Raw genomic sequence first — 12,545 nt, 5'->3', positions numbered from 1 at the left:
AGTTTAGTAATAATAACTTAAGCTACTAGAGAAAGAATTAGCTATTTAACGCTTATAGTCACTAAATTGCTCCAGGGTATGTGAGATTTATTATAAGGTTATGATTCATTTAAGAAATCTATTGATAATAATGGAGCACCTCTAATGACTGATTAGTCTAAACATTATTTCCTGTAGCAACTTTCCTCATTTGCTTAGGCAAGGACAAATAGCTGTAGCCTATCAGAAGAAAGGAATGCCAAACCAAAGGTCATAAATCTAGGCAAAATTCCCTGATTCACAGCTATTAAACTCCACTTTAAAAAAGCAAAGGGAATGAAAGGAGTAGGTTTTATAGCTGACTGCCCAACAGCTAATCTAGACAGTCTTTGGGAGGCTTATGGCTATTTTGCAATGTATATTAAACAAAGGAAGTTACAGTAAACTGAAAAGCAGGAACAGTTTGACACACCTTTAGGGAACCATCACGTACCAAGTGAGCCAAATCTAGAGCTTGCAAACTTATAAGACACCCCCTTCTTTCCCAATATGGACATTGTGCAATGAGGCACATAGACAGCTGGAAGGCAGCCAGCAGTTACCTCCAGAGTTTACATTAGTGTCCTCATGTTTAGTTTATTTAGCCTCCTAAAACTGAGGCGTGACCCTGCGTGTCTTATGTGACTGAAACCCCTTTTGAAATAGTGCAGTGAATGTTTTGTTTACACCACTAGATTTTCATTTACAGATAACAGACAATAGTCTAGTATGTAAATTGCTAACAAAAGACAGAATAGAGCCATAATGGAACATTTCAGCAAGCGCCTACGTGATGTAGGGACACATACCCCTTGGGGTCATTTAGGTAATTCTGAAAGATCATATCCTGGTGTGCTTTGTGAAGGTCATGGCTCGCTTCAGTCAAGTCACATGCCCATAAATAAAGGCAATGAAGTCATAAGGTGGGGCTGGGGGGCTGGAGACCCAAGTCCTATTAGGAAAGGTCGAAGGAGTTGGGTATGTTTAGCCTTGAAAAGCTACTGTTAGGAGTAACATGGTTACCATCTCTAACCATTTGAAAGAGTGTCACATAGATGACTCTCGTCTCTGCTGTTCCAGAAGTTAGAACCTGAACCAGTGGGTTCAAATTACAAGCATGGGGATTTCTGTCAAAAATTAGGAGTCGCTTCTTGATGGTATGAGCTGTTTAGATAATCATGGATCAGGGAACAGCATTTTAGAGGCAAGGTGCCCAAAGATGCGTATTTTGGGGTGCCTGTAAGATCACGAACTTGGGGGGGAAAAGCTTTTTCAGGGTGAGATCTTGACCTGAAATCACAAGAGAGCAAGGCGCCCATAATGACCACCATGCTCTCAAAGGGGGGGGGGGGAAAGGGATGTCCCAGTTTTTCTGGGGAAGCTGACAAGTTTGACAGTGGTTTTAGAAGGGAGCCGACTCTCCTTCATTAAAAGTTCTTTTTCCTATCAGGGATGGTTCCTGTATCAGAAGGGGTTTGGATTAGATCAGGTCTGGCATGGGGAAACTTTTGCGGTCCAAGGGCTACATAACCCTCTAGGCAACCTCCACAGATGGTGGAGGAACAAAAACATATATTTTTTTTTACTTTTGTACAGAAGGGTAGTTTCTGCACTCACTCATACAGACACCTCCGTTCTCCATCCGGAGAAGCAAGAGGCGCTATCATAATTGAAGGACACATTCCAACGACACAAAAGCACTCAGGTTGCAAAGCAGAACCAGTGAGAGGTGTGGTCTGGGGTGAGTTCTGGGAGCCAGATAGAGAGGCCTGAAGGGCCACATCTAGACCCCAGGCTGGAGCTCCCCACTCCTGATTTATACTGTTACTGAAGTACCTTTAAACATTATGATTCTATAAATGTAGAAAGAAGACATGCATGTTCTCCAGGCCTATGAGCAAAACACGATATACAAAATTATCATCTAGGTAAAGGCTAAATTTCTTCAACAAGCCATGCAAATTGGCTATAAGCATGCCCAGGATACCTGAAGACCTGACTGAGTGCAGTATTTATGATTTTTTTAATATACTGTGCAACTTATTTCTATATCAGCTTTATACAGGCCATGGAAAAACACAAAGTGATGTCTGTTCTAATAACGAAAAGCAGGTTGAGTGTATTGGGCAGGTCATTATTTGGTTCCTCCTTTTAGTAGGCAATGTTTTTAGGTTCCATCCAGAAGCATTCAGATCTCAAATTATTATTCTTATTTGTCAGAAGCACTAGTTTTACACACTGAGTGACTTTAGTTAAAACGATAAAGTCCACTTGTATACGTGCCATATATGTCATGCTACCTTATGAGATTTCTAAAAACCACCACTTCCATATATGCTCCACCTAATAATAATCAGCCACTAAGATTTTTGTGTGGAAAGGATTCTAAAATGCAAATAAGTAATGCCAATAAAAATAGGATTGGAAACTCCATCAAAACAAAGAGTTGCACAAGAAACACATCATGAACCAGGAGCCAACAGCAGCAGGAAGTATGCTAATTTGTATTTTATAGCTGAATGGGATTAACACAACATTTGTGTATCATTTTAATGAAACGGGAACATGCCCAGCCACAGTGAATGCTTTGCTACTTTTTGCTGTTTGCTCCTCCAGGGACCTTCTGAACTGTTTTCTACGCTTCTTCATCTGAATGTCAGAGCTACATGCTGTTGAACACCAGAGATTAAGTTCCTCATATTCCTGAGTAATGTAATTATTCATTTCAGCGACATTTGCGTCTTCTTTTTTACTACAAGTATTTTACAAACAGGAGACATTCATCCAAGGTTCTTTTTCCCATCACCAAAATGATCAAGAAACGTATTTTGGTAACATTTTTGAATAAGTGCACTACACTAGAAACCAGTCACCCCCCTCTTTGTCTACTGTTTTTGCAACGCTGTACTTCAAAACTACGTCTGTCAGGAAGGAGACAGGAAATTCGAGTCACACTTACAACAGCTGTGCCATGCCCACTATCATTCTCAAATGACGTAGTTTGGCTTCAGTGGCAGAGGGCCAGGAACTTAGCAATAGCAGAGGTCAGGAAGATAGGTCACTGTTTATACAGCTCTTGCACTTGGGATCATGCTGGGTCTATATGCTTTCTTCCTTTCTCTACTGTTGCTCTTTCCGTTATTCTTTACTAAGGGGGAGGTAGAAGCATCCTGTTTTCAAAGCATCAGACTGTTTTGCTACTGCCATATCTCTGCGCAGACGACGGAAGAGAGGCAGATCATTCTGATACTTCACGGATGTGGAAAACTTGACAATTAATTAATGAATTGACATATTTTAAGAGGCTTCTTAAGAGCTTTTGAAAAGCTGCAATCACACTGTAGTTCCAGTTGCACGAAACATGTCCAATATCCAAATCCTTAAAAAGCACATAAGGATACATTTACGTGAAATAGTAAGAATCGTAGAGTTGGAAGGGACCCGAGGATCATCTAGTCCAACCCCCTGCAATGCAGAAATATGCAGCTGTCCCATATGGGGATCGAACCTGCAACCTTGGCGTTATCAGCACCATGCTCTAACCTATTTTACACAATCTAGTAAAAAAACTGCAAATTAAAGATGAGAGGAGCGTTGGGAGTCCTTTGCCTGAAACCTTATTCTATCTTTATTGCCTCCTATTTAATTGCCACGTAGCCCTTTTTTGTGTGTAAAATGTCCATATCTCATTATTGCTCACAACAGGGTTGTGAAGTTGGTTATTAATCCCTAATTTAAATACAAATCAGGGCAACCCAGTCAGCTGGGCAGGGTACAAATAAATTATTATTATTATTATTATTATAGAGCAGCAAAGTGCATGATGGTGACCTGAGCAAGGTTAAGTTTGTGGCTGGGTCTATGAAGGCTGGATATTAAAAGGAGGGTTTTGTTAAAGAAAATGTTGAAAACAGCATGTGAAAACTGATACCTTTGCAGAAGGAAACAGAATAAGATATTGGGCCCCATAGCTTGCTTATCATAAAACGCCACGTACAGTGGTACCTCGGGTTAAGAACTTAATTCGTTCTGGAGGTCCGTTCTTAACCTGAAACTGTTTTTAACCTGAGGTACCACTTTAGCTAATTGGGCCTCCCACCGCTGCCGCGTGATTTTTGTTCTCATCCTGAAGCAAAGCTCTTAACCCAAAGTACTATTTCTGGGTTAGCGGAGTCTGTAACCTGAAGCGTCTGTAACATGAAGCATATGTAACCCAAGGTACCACTGTACCACTGTTAATAAGTGCACCTGGATAAAGTTATATATGCTGATTCTGGAATCATGTATGCTGTAGCTCAACTGACTGCATTAACAGTGCAAAAGACTGTTCTGTTGAACAGTGCCTGGGATCACAGCAGATAAGGTGCCCATGGCCTCAGGGAAGTAGGTGTGCCTTTTGTTTAATCCATCAATATTCAGGCTAGTAGCCAATGAAAGAGCGACTCTGGTGTAAATACAGTCCGAGCGACAGGTTTTAACTACATACTGTAAAAGGATAAGGTGTTAGAGATATACAGTGGTACCTCGGGTTACATACGCTTCAGGTTACATACGCTTTAGGTTACAGGCTCCGCTAACCCAGAAATATTACCTCGGGTTAAGAACTTTGCTTCAGGATGAGAACAGAAATTGTGCTCCAGCTGCGCGGCAGCAGGAGGAGGCCCCATTAACTAAAGTGGTGCTTCAGGTTAAGAACAGTTTCAGGTTAAGTACGGACCTCCGGAACGAATTAAGTACTTAACCTGAGGTACCACTGTATTCGGGAAATTTTACAATTAGTTACTAAATTAAACCCATACAATCAGCATGGCTCTCCAAGTGGTTTGGTTGAAGGCATACATACGACACACAAGCATATCAGCCAACCTTCTACAACACATTTTTACCACTTTTTAGAAATGTGCCTCCTAACATAGCAGCACTTTATATGACTTGTCATTACACATGCAACTACTAATATACAAAACCAGAACACCTTTCTTTTACAATGTACAATGCGGTAACTGAAATCAAAGCAATACACACTATATTTACTGCATGGCAACTGCGAAGATAACTGTACTGTAATTATCAGCACCACAGACAATTTACTAAAAACAATTATTTCCAAAGTTATTGATTGTCCCAATTATAACCCCATCAGGATTTTAAGTTCCATTCCTACAAACACTCCTTTAACTTGATATCACTGCCTAATTGTTGCTATTCCTATGTATCTAAGGGATAATTAATACAAAATCAGGAATTGTTCAGAGTATGTAATATATACAATAATCCACCCCACTCCCCCGATTTACAGATCACCTAGGTACCCATTTAACAAAATCAAAGAGCAAAACTTGATTTCTGGATACAACTGTGTTCTGCGTGAGAGCTTGCAAAATTTGACACCACACATGTCTACTGCTCCACCTCCATAGTGTAATGATAGGAACTACCAATATTTAACAGCTTTAATAAGAAGCAGAGGTGGTGTGTAAGAGTTCACCCATTTTCTTTAACTTTGTTTTGGTAAAATCAGTAGCAGTTCTGACTGCAGATACAGCTGTATATGTGGGGGGAGGGGAGTTTAAATCCCTGTGCAACTAAATTCCATTTTTCAAAACTATTTTGGGGGGAAATAAATATTTTCCTCTTACCTTATTTGATGCCATTTCGCTAACAGATCGGTAGGTCTGAATGGTTTCAAGTTGGTCTAAACACCAGTCCAATTCCTCCAAAGTTTCCATTGCTAATTTTTGATAAGATTCCTCTGCAAATAAACACACAGGCATGTAGTTAGGCTTGAGTGATTGCAGGCTTTCCATGGTGGAATCGCTGACACGGCTCGGACCGACGCTGCTGTAGGTGCTGCTGCTGCTGCTGTGCTCTTTCATCATGAGTTCTGCGAGCTCCTGTTCCACTCTCCAGCAGAACAAATCAATGCACGTCTCGCCTTGGAGTGGCTGTTGTGGTTTCATGGGCTTTCTTCTCTTTTCTTTTTGTTCTTGCTGGCTTTGAAGAAGCAATGTCAGTACTACATCAACAAACTTCCTCTCGTAGGGGATGTAAGGGGAGGGACCTCTGACAGGCTCATCTGCATTGTACATTATGCACTCACAGAACAGATGAGGAAAAGCAAGTTCTTCGTAAGCAAAGGGGTTTTTTCCCGTCTCCTCTCAAGCATTAATCATGCGCTGAGATTTTTTATAAGACTGTTAAAGTGTCACCGAGTGAGATTAGGCAATCAATCTGCATCTCTCAGTTTTCCCTTAAAAAAACTAACTTCAGATAAAAAACAAATGAGCAGGAAAAAATAACTGGAAGTAAACTCCCTGAACTTCTGCAGCTGTGATAATCCTCTCCGCAGAAAGATCGTTTGCATTAAAAGAGGAGGGATTTTTCTTGTTGTTAAATCCGTATCTATTCAATTAGGTGTTCAATGAAATGTCTCTTAACAGGAAACCACAGAAATATTGGATTTTTATTTAAACTGGCAAAATGGAAATCCCGCTTCTTTTAATCAACTTTAAACTCCCCTTTAGTTCATGGCAAAGTCACAAGGAAATTCTGAACTGGATTTCCAGAGGGATTTAAAATTTGACTGTGGTAAGGTAAAGGTAAAGGTAAAGGTAAAGGACTCCTGACAGTTAAATCCAGTCGCAAACGACTCTCACTTTGCTGGCTGAGGGAGCCAATGTTTGTCCGCAGACAGTTTTTCCGGGTCATGTGGCCAGCATGACTAAGCCGCTTCTGGCGAAACCAGAGCAGCGCACGGAAACGCTGTTTACCTTCCCGCCGGAGCGATACCTATTTATCTACTTGCACTTGACGTGCTTTTGAACTGCTAGGTTGGCAGGAGCAGGGATCGAGCAACGGGAGCTCACCCCGTCACGGGGATTCAAACTGCCGACCTTCTGATCGGCAAGCCCTAGGTTATGTGGTTTACACGATAGCACTACCCATGTCCCCCTTTGACTGTAGTACACTACCATTATTTTCCTGCCTTTGCACATTTGATCTGGGGAACAAGCATTTATTTGAAATCTTTTCTAAAGCTGCAGTCTTAAATGGAGTTATGAGGCTAAATTTGTCCTGTTGAACTTACTAAGATTTACTTCTGAGTAAACAAATAAAGGATTCTGCTGAAGGGACCCACAAAGAATCACAGGCAGGTGTGGCCCAGGCAGGGCATGGATCTCCTCTCCCTTTCACAAAATAATAAAACAAACAAACTTAAGGAAAAAAATAGTTTCCTTATAAGAGGTTGGGGCTCCAGTGACCTGCCATCTTAATTTGCCAAGAAACACCAATACAAGCACATTAGTAAATGCAAGTTTATGTAAATTTGAACACAGGCTTGTGACCTTTAAGTACTTAGTAACTGTCTGGACTACAGGTAGCAAGCACCTCAGATTTGGTCATAAAAATTACTTCTAAAAACCCATGATAGTCATTGACTCAAAAGTTATGCACCAGCATAAACCTGTTTGCTGGTGCAAGGATTGTGGGAGCTCAAATTATATTTAGGGTTGAAAGACAGCCCCCTACCTCATTTGCAGGTTGCAAATTTAGGGAGGGGCTATTTTATTGATTTTGGGTCAAATCCTTTTGGTTCATGTGGCATGCTTATGATGGCAAGTGGTGCTTTTCTCTTTTTCACTTTAAGCAATGTAAGTGATGTATATTTCTGCCACTGCCTGTGGCCCCAGTGGAATCGTTCTCAGTGGCTGCCACTTGTGGCTACCATTCTGCCCTTCCCTTGAATGCCCTTGGTATAATGCTTTGACACGTAGCATAATTCCAGGAGAGTGTGTGTGTGTGTGTGTGTGTGTGTGTGTAGAATGATGGCTGCCCCTGCCAAAAATGCCATGATATTGTTGCTGGAAATGGTACAGGAAGTCCAAAGCAAAACAATGCATCATTAGTCTGAAGATGGAAAAAAAGAAAAGAAAAAGAGCAGCTGCCATGACTGCTCAGCACCTGTTCAATAAATTTATATCTGTCACTGTAGTAACTGTATATATATATATATATATATATATATATATATATATATATATATAAACACTGAGATTACCTGCGTATAACAGCTATGTACATTTTACAATTTTTTATGTGCTATAAGCCGTCCAGAGTGGCTGGGGAAACCCAGCCAGATGGGTGGGGTATAAATAATAAATTTATCATTACTACTACTACTAGTAATACCACTCCTCCCTCTTCCTCCTCCTCCTCCTCCTCTAGGTACAACTATTTCTCTTGTCTTCCAAAATAGTGCAAACCCAGAAATAAATAAGGAACACAACTGGGAATTCTATTCTATTCTATTCTATTCTATTCTATTCTATTCTATTCTATTCTATTCTATTCTATTCTATTCATATACCAGCCATCAACATGATGCCTTCCAAATGGTTTGGACTACAACTCCTATCAGTCACAGCCAGGAAAGGAGCTGTTGTCCAATATGGTGGGCACCATATCGTTGGAGGATACATGCACAGATATAAATATAGATATAGATACAGTCATACCTCAGGTTGAAGTAGCTTCGGGTTGAGAGTTTTTGGGTTGCGCTCCGCGGCGACCTGGAAGTAACGGAACACGTTACTTCCGAGTTTCGCCGCTCGTGCATGAGCAGACACTCAAAATGACGTCACGCGCATGCACAGAAGCGGCAAATCGCAACCTGCGCACATGCAGACGCGGGTTGCATTCACTTCAGGATGCGAATGGGGCTCCAGAACGGATCCTGTTCGTGTCTAGAGGTACTACTGTATAGATAAAGATATAGATATAGGTATAGGTATAGATATCTGTGCAGCTTTAAATCTCTAAGCAGTAGAGAGTACTCACCCTCCCTTCCAACTCAGGGCAATGAAAAGGAACCACGTGCTTTCACATAAAGTTCTATTCCGAGTGCTTAAAAGGGCTACAGCAGGAGAGTTATTTTCTCTGGGTGACATCCAACAGTGGTCATACTCAGAGTAGACCCACTGAAACCAATGGATTTAAATAATCTGTGCTGCAAGGTCATGCCATGTAAAACACGACCTCCTGCACCATGTGACATTGCAGTCAAGGTGGTTTGCTTTCTTCCTTTGGAGAAAGCAGTGGGGATTCAAGCCACTATCCCCCACTATGGAGCATTCCTCCTCCTCCCCCCCCCCCGCAGATGTCTGCAGAGGGGGAAATATACTGTTTGGCATAAGCAGTTTTCTCAAGTCTTCCCGAAAAAGGACAACTGTGTAAGGGGAGAAATGATGTACATATACAGCTTTACAAGAGGGCCAATAATTTAAGGAAGGCCGCATTTCATGTTAAGATGTTACTTGAAAGAGAGGAAGTTCCTTGGAAGTATTATCTTTCACATCAGTGTCACAATTTCTTATAATTCACTGAGCAAGAGGAAGTGGAGTTGGCTTGTCTGTGGCTGAGAACCTGTTCTTGCAAAATAGCTGCTTATCTGAGAAGCCTCCACATGCTTCTTTATGGTAGCAGTTCCAGTAATGGCAACACATTTAAGGCACAAATACCAGGCAACAGTGAAAGGGGATATCTCAATACCTGCACCTATTTTGTAAACAGCTTTGCATCCATGCACTCTAGTAACAGTTTGATTTGGGTCTTCCCTAAACCAAATTTTAAGTAGTGATGCAGAAACACCATTTACCTCGAATAATACCTGGGCCCCTATCAGCTTTTTCTATGAACAATGGGGGAAAGTGCTAAAAGGGATCACAATGGTTTGGCACGTGTGAGTTTTTGTTCTGTCACTTGGAAACTGTAGTGTGGGATGAAAGCAGGCGGGAATGTGGAGGAGGAAGATACATCCACAGTTTTAGCAGTAGCAGCATTGGCAGTAGGGAACTGGCACACATTTCAGTTGTGCATTGCATATCACCCCCATTGTCCCCCCAGAACTCCTCCCCATGTTGAAGTAGACTGAATGCTAGTAGTTAATCATAGGGGAAGGAGGCAGGGTTTGTAGTGGAAGATCACCCCCAACATATACTCACAACTAAGACTGGACTATAATGCAGTGATCAAATAGAAAGGATGGCTTCACATAATATTGAATGAGTAAAGAGTTCAAGTAATTGAGTTCTGGATATGAACCAACAGTTGCTATAGGATTTGCCAGTCTGATCTGCTAAATGCTGTTAGCAAATAGGCAGAAATGGGACATTAACTTGAAATACGTTTTGTTATTAACTACAACTGGAGTAAAAGCTCAAGGATGAGAATATCCAACACAAATAGGAAGTCTTAGCATTAAAAACAGCGAAAATTCATATTATGAACCCATTGTTTGCAAACTTTGTTAATGTCACTACTTCTAATTAGTTGCTAAAGTTAATACTTTTAAATAAAAACTAACAGGCAGCTATTAAAACAATTTAGTTTATATTTCTGTAGTGGTTCAGGACCCAGAGGCATTGACTTGTAGCAAAATATTCAGTTTCACAAAAATCCTACCAGGAGATCACAGAAGAGAACATTCTACAGTGAAAGGAAAAAAGTGTTATTTACTTCCGAGCATGATTTGACTAAGCAACAACCATGTGCTTGAAAGTCACGTTGGAGATTAGAAATGTGGTTGAGAAAGAGAAATAGTGACCTACAGCAACTGACTGCACACACATCTGGGCAGGGTTCATCTGATTGTTAATTAATCCCAAATTAAACATGAACGCGAGGAACACCCTTTATTTAACTTTCAAAGTTAAAAGAGTAGCATTTCATTCAGGCATGTCCAAACATAACAGAAAGTAGATAGCCAAGCAAAAAATTGTGGTCTTCCACAGTTTATACGTATGTGAGGCTGTGTCTTTACGCATGCACATTTATATTAGATAGCACTGATTTAATAATTCTTATTTGGGGGAAAATAAAGCTTCATAAACTGCAGCTCTAAAATGCACATTGTTGGGAATGAATCCAAGTGCTGAGGATCCTAGCTTAGTCCTTGCCTGGAATGCCTAATTAGGATGCCATTGCTTCTTTTACTTGGATATTTTTCAAACTGATTTAACAAATACTTTGCTGAATATTTTATTTTGTGGCTTGATTCCGAATAAACACTGATTTGTGTGTTCAACGTTCCAAACACTCTGCTCCACCCAGACAAGTCTATAAAGTTGTGGGAGGGAGAAGCTTCCTTGTGACAAGATATGAGGCGGCTGTGGTATGCTTATTAATAGCAAAATCATGTGGATGGGGCCAACTGCATGGACAATTCTTATTCCAGAAAAGAGGTATTGCAATCTGCATAACGCTTTAGCATGCAGCAAAGGTTGTAAATAGGCAACACAATCCAGATATTCTGGTAAACACAAACATGCACACACCCTGCCATTTATTTCAATGCATGGAGCTGATTATGTGCACAAAGGAACTGTGTGTGAAAATCAACTTCACCACCAAAATTAGGGAAGAGACCATTCCTGGCAAAGGAGCACAGGGAACACATAAAAACTTTTATACGTAGAACAGTTCATGCAGAACACACCATAACTATGACAGCTATATGCCTGCACATTTCAGACTCTTGCTTTTGAGACAAACAATGGTCCTAACACTTTCACAAGACTAAGGAGAGTGATGACACTTGGTAACTAGAGTCTATGAGCTAAGAAACCCCAAGGTTGTCTTGCTCTGGTTTATGTTACTGAATCTTCTCGTATTCAGATGGCATCATGAACTGAGGTTAGAGCAGCTTGTGAGAATAAAATATGGTAAATTCTATTTATGACCACATTTATTTAACCAACAGAGTATATTTAGAGATAAAGTACCGTACTTGTGATTTGCAGGTTCCAATGTGAACATCTGCTTGTTTTATTTAGTCACCCATTTTTTTTAAAATACCGCTTTTCATCTGTAAAACATCCCAGGGCACCAGAAGCTTTCGACTACAACAATCCTGCAGCATGCTTGCTTTGCCTTGCTATAAAGTTCCACGGAGAAAGGCAAATCATTATGCTATAGGGGAAGAAGCCAGCAATGTATATAAATCATTTACTTTTGTGGAGAGTGTTCTGGACAGGTTGGATGCCCATTTCATTTCCAATAGGTGTTTGGATTTTGAGAAGGCTCTGGTTCTATCGAAGAGTGCAGAAGCCTTGAGAACCAGTGCAATCATTTGTCAGTGCCTTGTATGAACAGGCTGAGTTTGCTAATAAAAAGGAAGAGCACCTTAGAGAGTGATTGGCACTTGGAATTCGAAGCAAAGGGCTTCCTGAAAGGACGGAGCTAATAGGGGGCTCAACCTTTCACAAAGCCATAAAGATGGCAAAGTAACCAGCTGTGCAAACCTCGGAATAAGGAGCAAAGAAAAATTGGGAATGACTTCGAAAAAGTAAGCTCTGCTTCACAAACACTATGGGGTAGTTATAGCAGCCATTCTAAAAAGGGTAAACTCGCTCGTGTCTGCAAAATCAGGTGAAGTGAAAGTCCCCAAAAGCAATCCAGCTACTTTTAAAAAAAGCACTCTGCACCAAAAAGGGGGAAAAGGGGGGGGGAGCTACCATTTCTCAAGATGC

The 12,545-nt window shown here is 40.8% G+C and overlaps 1 protein-coding gene across 4 annotated transcripts in view; it reads right to left on the bottom strand.

Moving 5' to 3' along the window:
• PDE4B (phosphodiesterase 4B) overlaps positions 1 to 12,545 on the bottom strand; it is a 246,738-nt gene that overhangs the window by 23,241 nt on the left and 210,952 nt on the right. For all 4 annotated transcript variants that reach the window (XM_081867179.1, XM_081867180.1, XM_081867182.1 and 1 more), the window contains one exon: positions 5,658 to 5,770. In XM_081867179.1, the coding sequence (XP_081723305.1) occupies positions 5,658 to 5,770 (113 nt within the window). The remainder of the gene's footprint in view (positions 1 to 5,657; positions 5,771 to 12,545) is intronic.

The sequence above is a fragment of the Podarcis erhardii genome (genome assembly GCF_964252035.2).
Source record: "Podarcis erhardii genome assembly, chromosome: 6".
Taxonomy (NCBI): Eukaryota; Metazoa; Chordata; class Lepidosauria; order Squamata; family Lacertidae; genus Podarcis; species Podarcis erhardii.
Note: the sequence above shows the minus strand (reverse complement) of the source record. Positions and strands in the feature narration are given on the sequence as shown.